At 34.8% G+C, this 6,409-nt stretch overlaps 3 protein-coding genes across 3 annotated transcripts in view; 2 read left to right on the top strand and 1 right to left on the bottom strand.

Moving 5' to 3' along the window:
• LOC108203460 (uncharacterized) lies at positions 1-3,524 on the top strand. Its single transcript, XM_064092047.1, has 8 exons — positions 1-202; positions 309-508; positions 632-1,258; positions 1,345-1,545; positions 1,724-1,864; positions 2,405-3,009; positions 3,212-3,269; positions 3,366-3,524. Exons 1-8 carry the CDS (start codon positions 1-3, stop codon positions 3,522-3,524), a joined length of 2,193 nt encoding a protein of 730 aa, XP_063948117.1.
• Positions 3,525-3,599: 75 nt separating this feature from the next.
• Positions 3,600-4,883, top strand: LOC108226985 (uncharacterized). Its single transcript, XM_064091258.1, has 3 exons — positions 3,600-3,731; positions 4,179-4,379; positions 4,470-4,883. The coding sequence occupies exons 1-3, from the start codon at positions 3,648-3,650 to the stop codon at positions 4,698-4,700; spliced, it is 516 nt and encodes a 171-aa protein (XP_063947328.1). The 5' UTR covers positions 3,600-3,647; the 3' UTR covers positions 4,701-4,883.
• Positions 4,884-5,812: 929 nt separating this feature from the next.
• LOC108226239 (protein FAR1-RELATED SEQUENCE 5-like) overlaps positions 5,813-6,409 on the bottom strand; it is a 29,237-nt gene continuing 28,640 nt past the window's right edge. Inside the window, exon 6 of the mRNA XM_064092046.1 lies at positions 5,813-6,394. Coding sequence (XP_063948116.1) covers positions 5,813-6,394 — 582 coding nt within the window. The remainder of the gene's footprint in view (positions 6,395-6,409) is intronic.

Raw genomic sequence — 6,409 nt, 5'->3', positions numbered from 1 at the left:
ATGTTATTTATTGTTACATGCACTCAAAGACGACATAGCGCGCGTGTTATCCTCCAAAAGCTAAGAAGAAATATAAGCGACGATGTCATAACTATTGATGTGGAAAGCAATGAAAAGGGGGGTAAAGAGAGTGTGATTAAGAGAAATACTAGAAGTAACAAGGAGGTGATCATTCAACAACAAAAGAAAGACTCAACAGGAGGTATTTAAATCCAAGATTCATTGATGCATTCTAGATTTTTGCATTTAGTATTGAGTATTGACGTTACTGCTGAGCATTTTTGTTTAATAATTAATTTATGGTGCAGTGAAAAATGTTGCTGAAACTACCTCTGACGATGATTTTCAAACTCCACCTCGAAAATCGTTGAAAACAGTTGTGCAAAAGAGATTGCCTAACAAAGTTGACGAACGACCGAAAAAAAAGCAAAAAGAGAACAATGATAAAGGTAAAAACAAAGGAGGCCAGAAACAGAAAATAGAGCAGAGGGACAAGATTATAAGCAAGGTACGATTATTTTACACTCCAAGTGTCAATCCTGTTGTATATTCTAATCGTTTATTTTACAATAGTCACTAGTATAATGTTGCACATTCACATTCATATTCATTATTTTTGTAACTTCTACAGGAAGATGAAATAGCAAAGATTAGAAACTCTCCTAGACTTTTATGTGATATGATTTCTGCATTATCTGACGAACAAGAGGAGTGGGTGAAGAGTGCAGGGTTCGGGAGTTTAGTAGACTTTGAATTGTGGGAGATACCTCAGAGATTGGCCTATAAAGTCCTAGAGGCTTTCGATGAAAAAAAATGCATGTTAGTACTCCAAAGCGGCAAAATAAAGATAATTGATCATCTTGTGCATGAGATACTTGGACTCCCTTGTCGTGGACATGAAGTTAAGCTGGCGCAAGGTGATTCGAGGTATGATAGACTGCTGGAGTGGAGAGAACAGTTCTCAGTTTCTGAAGGACAGAGCCTGATTAAAGCAAGTGATGTGGTGGAAAAGATGAGGCAGAGTGGGGCAGTTGATGACCTATTTAAGATCAACTTTCTAGTGGTGATGGCAAATGTTCTAATCAGATCAAACACAAACAACTTTGTGGCCCAGTCCATAATTTCGTTTGATGACGATCTTGATAATTGTGCAAAATATAACTGGGCTTCATATTTGATACGGAGTTTGGTGATTACAAAGCAAAGGTGGAAGCGCACATCATCACTTTTCTATACCGGACCAATGATATTTCTACTTGTAAGTTAACTTTTAATTGCCTTCTGCTTGTTTATTTATATGGGTGTGTACTATTATAATCACTTGTTATGCTACTTATATTGCAGATTTTGTATGTTGACCGAGTTGTGTTCAACATAAACACAAAAGTACCAAGGAAACAACCAGCTTTTAGAGGTTGGACAAAGGAGAAACTAAAAGAAAGGGAAGTCATGGAATTGGAACCAGGTGCTTTTGGTTCTGGGACAATACTTAGAGATGCAACTCCTCAACAATCAAACCAAACACATAAATCTGCGAAGGAACGGGTAAACACACTTCCATATCTCACGAGTTTGCTAAATTTTTGCCATAATACCAGTTTACTCGAGTTATGTTCTTCAAACTATTTTCTACTCGGACGTGGGCATTGTTTTTCACACCCATGATTGGTTTCTAACTTTTTGCCATAATTGGTTTCTAACAACTCATAATTTCACATAATAGGTGGAAGATGATAGACAAGCTGAAATTGAAGAAATTTTTGCAGAACAAAATAATAATGGAGATGATCATCCAGGTGTAGATAATCATCCGTGTGGAAATGATCAGCCGGGTGGAGATGATCAGCCAGATGACATAACAGAGGTACAACTCATATTTTTAATCACCCCATAATCACCACATATATGTGATGATTATGTGGTGCTTTAAGTTTATGCACCATAAACTATCTGAACCACTCATCAAATTTTGCACAGTCACCCTATTTTAATAAAACTACAGTAAATGATAGTGGAATGTAGATATTGCTTGTTTTGGTTTTTGTAAATGAAAGAGTAGTAGTATGTGTAAGTCAGAGAATTGATAGTGGTTTAAGAGAAATTAGTGATTGTTAGTTGAGGTTGATTCTAGATTGTGACTTTCATAATAGAGGTACAACTCACATTATAATCACCATATAATCATCACATATATGTGATGATTATGGGGTGATTTTTATTTATACACCATAACCCTGTTCAAACTGAAAGGGGAATTGAATTTCATATTTCTATACTCTATTTTTATTATATTCAGTAGCTTACCATTTCCAAAATCATTATTTAATCACCACAAAATTATCTATATTTGTAAGACTTTATTGTACAGTCTTATCACTTATTGTATGTAATGTTTTTTTATTAGGATTGGTGGGAAACACTTAATGTGAAGGCTGCTTTATTAATGGATGCAAACATCCAACTGATGGAAGCAAAAAATAAATATGATGCTGAGTTGGCTATTGCAAAGAACTTATATCCAGATGACGAGAGGATTGCTGATATGGAGGCAAAGGTGAACACTGCAATGGAGACGAACAAAAATTGGATGGAAAGCGCAAGTAATCTTGAAGATTTGGTCGATGATGAACATGTCTCACTAGGGGAAGTTAGAGATGAGCCAATAGAGCAAGTTGATTTACCTCCCGATGCTGATGATCATCTTGACATCATTGCTTGGTTGAAATCCCCAGAAGGAATAAAAGAGTTTGAAAAAGACTTTGACGACTTCGATTACCCGTCGTTCTCATTGGGCATAAGTCAGATTTGCCAACAAGTGCAAGAGGAGCATGGAGAGCTTGAAACAAGAAAAGAGCAAATGGAACCTGAAAAGAAAACAAAGAGGGACATCAAAGTGGGACCAGCTTACCGGTCGCCATATGTGCAGCGAAATACAAATATATTCTCCCATTACTCAAGACAAGAAATTGCTGTCTACAGGTGGATGATTCAAGAAGGCAAAGATGAGCTGTAAGTTCTTTAAATCACCTCTTATCACTCACTAAATAATTGCATCCCAACTCTTATACTACTGAACATATATATATTTCAGGGAAAATATTTTTGTGTGTAAAGAACAAAAATTCCTCCGAAAAGTGATTAGAACACTCAGGCCTGGGAAAAAATTGTCATATTCAGTTATAGATATATGGTCAATTTTGATGAACGATAGGGAAAACTATAAGTCCCCAGATTCCCCAATGCGCCTCTATTTCGACATTGGTTTTTCGGTAAATTCTTTCTCTATTGTAATTATTAATACTGTAATTTAGTAAAACAAAATTCATATTTATAATGTACTAATTTCTTGACCTCATATTTTTCAGATAGGACCATTGGATGAGAAGAATAGTGAAGAGGCTCAATATCAGATGTTTAAAAGTGAAATGGAGCACTTCTTTAATAGATATCCAAATATCAGATTTGAAGGAAGTGATTTGGTAAAAATGGTTATTTGCCTACTAAACTATAAAAAAATTGTTTAGTTAAATAATAGATGATTATATGATTAGGATTATTTATGCATGATATTTCCAAAACTTCATGACTTGCAGCTGTTCTTCCCAGTCTATGCAAATAGACATTTTTACTTGGTCTGCTTCAACTTAATGAAACAAGCATTCGAAGTTATAGACAACATCCGCCAGGGGAAAAATGCAGGAAAATATTATGGGCCAAGAATTAGACTTTTGGTACGTTTTTTGTTTTTGCAACCACATAGCTAATAATCATCACTATAATTGCATTATACATTTTGTTTTTGATCATGTTCGAACTGCTCAGTGTACCCTATATATATCAACTATGCTTTTGACTGATAGATGATTGAGTAGACAACAGAAGCAAAATCGGCTGTTTTAGTTTAAATTATAGGATTTATAATTTAAATCACCACATAATCATCACATATGTGGTGATTATGTGGTGGTTAAAAGTATTTAAATATTATAGGATTTATAATTTAAATCACCACATAATCATCACATAATCGGCTTTCTGTAATCCTGAGAAAATGGGCTTTCAATTGAATGGAAGTGGTAAAGATATGTAACTGAATGAATCACATTTCCTAGCACCTTATTGTCTTACGAGAGCTTGTAGGTTAAAGTATTTAATGACAGTAAATATTTATATTGCAGCGTCGACACTTTGAGAAATACTTGTTGGAGAACAACTTAAGTTTGTTGGCTAATTTGGTGAAAAATTTAAAACCATCTTACTTGGTAATGCCTTGGCAAACAATTCAAAATGACACGGATTGTGGATTGTTTTTGATGAGACACATGGAGACCTACATGGGGGATGCGAAGACCTGGACAAGTGATTTGAAACCCGAAAATGTGAGTAAACTTTAATATGTACTTTAGCATAATCATGCTATATACTGTCATCTCTCTAATTCAAATTGAATATGCCTTTTTTGATTACAGTATGGACAAACAAGACAGTTGGATAAGATTCGTGCAAAGTATTGTCATGCTATTTTGGCTTCTCCGTTGAATGAGATAAGACAAAAAATCCTAGATGAAGCAAAACTTTTATACAACAAGATGGCATCTGAGAGAGTTATGAGTATAGTGATTGAAGCAAGTAAACGCAAGGGTGCACGTGTCCATGGGAAAAAGATGATCAAAGGAAGGGTTTTATTCGATGAAGATTGAAAAAATTATGTAGGCAATAGAATCAAGAATATAACAGGAGTTTTTTGGCAAATGCCGAAACAGTTATGCGCTTTAGTTCTTATTCTTTTTTCAAATGTATGTAAAAGAAACGCGGTATTGGCTTGGATCATATCTAAAGCAGCTGAAAACTGTTACTCCTTATTAACTAATCTAGTGATACATTGCCTCGGAATTTTTATAACTTAGATATCTCATCTATTTTCCAGTCATCAGTGGGAAGACATTTTTATTTGGCAATTGATAGTGTACCAGGTTAATCAAAAAAATATTAAATTAAAATAAGTAGCAAAGACATCATTAACAAATAAAGTTTTAGAAAAGTTCAAAAGGATGTAAAGAAAAATATAATCACATGTTAGGGAATATAAAAATCACCACTAGAGCATAAATAAAATCACCACTAGGGAGTGTCAAATTTTATTTTTTACTTTATAAGTAAGAGTGGGTCACTTATTTGGAAGCGGCGTCTCGGCTTCAGGGCCTTCAGCCTCGCTTAATTAATATACAGTGCGAAATAATCATTCTGCAACCCAAACCTATACCCTAAATGTTAACGGTTGTAAATTAATTTATTCCGCCGACGTCTCGGCTTCAGGGCCTTCGGCCCTTCAGCCTCGCTTAATTTGGGTTATTAAATTAACCGTCGGCCAATTTAATAACCCAAATATGAACCCTAAAATATTAACTGACCGTTAATTAAGTTCAAAAGGATGAAAAGAAAAATATAATCACCTGTTAGGGAATATAAAAATCACCACTAGGGAGTGTCAAATTTTATTTTTTACTTTATAAGTAAGAGTGGGTCACTTATTTGGAAGAAAACTCACCACACATAGAAGAAAAATCACCACTACATCATAAATAAAATTCACTGAATCATAAAATGTGAAATTTTATTTTTTACTTTATAAGTAAGAGTGGGTCACTTATTTGGAAGCAAAATCACCACACATAGAAGCAAAATCACCAGATACATATGAATTAAAGATTCTAACTAAACATCCTGGTATATTGAAAAAAACAGAGGTAAAACAATATAGAATTGACTAGTACTAGTATATACATATTCAGAGCCCAAAAACATTTTAACATCAACTTTCTGCAACTTTCTTCTTAGCAGGGCATGTCCTTTGGTCATGGAAGGTTGAGGAGCATAATTTGCATTTCCTGGCCTTTTTCTTGGCTTGATTTATTGCTTTCTCCCTTTCACCAACAATCCTTTTTAAACCGGATCCTTTGTTTTTACATTGCAATGGAGGCTGGATACTAATGTCTCCAGTAGGCCTTTTGCCTATCAAGTTCGCCATGAAATCTTGCTTTGTAAATCCACCACTCGCATCCCCAAGTTCAGAATTTAAGCCTTGAATTGACTTATTAACCTGCTTAAGTTTATCAAGGTCATTTCCTGCTTTAGTCACACATTTGTGAAAATTAAACCACAAATTTGTCAATTCTTTTGAGATGGCTCCCATGCTTTCCTGATCATCAGATACACCAAACATTTTCAACGAAGCCTTATTTTCAGCATTCTTCATCCAGCGATTAAGAACAAGCCGCCTAGGTATCTTCACCACTTCAAAGTGATTAAGTGCACAGAATGCGTGCCTACATAAAATGCCGCACATAAGAAACTTCTTACAAGAGCAATCAGCATGGCTCTTACTGACTTTTACCTATAAAAGTTAACA

This window comes from Daucus carota, chromosome 4 (genome assembly GCF_001625215.2).
Source record: "Daucus carota subsp. sativus chromosome 4, DH1 v3.0, whole genome shotgun sequence".
In the NCBI taxonomy this organism is placed as follows: Eukaryota; Viridiplantae; Streptophyta; class Magnoliopsida; order Apiales; family Apiaceae; genus Daucus; species Daucus carota.
The sequence above is the reverse complement of the archived record's forward strand: the minus strand, read 5'-3'. Positions and strand labels throughout refer to the sequence as shown.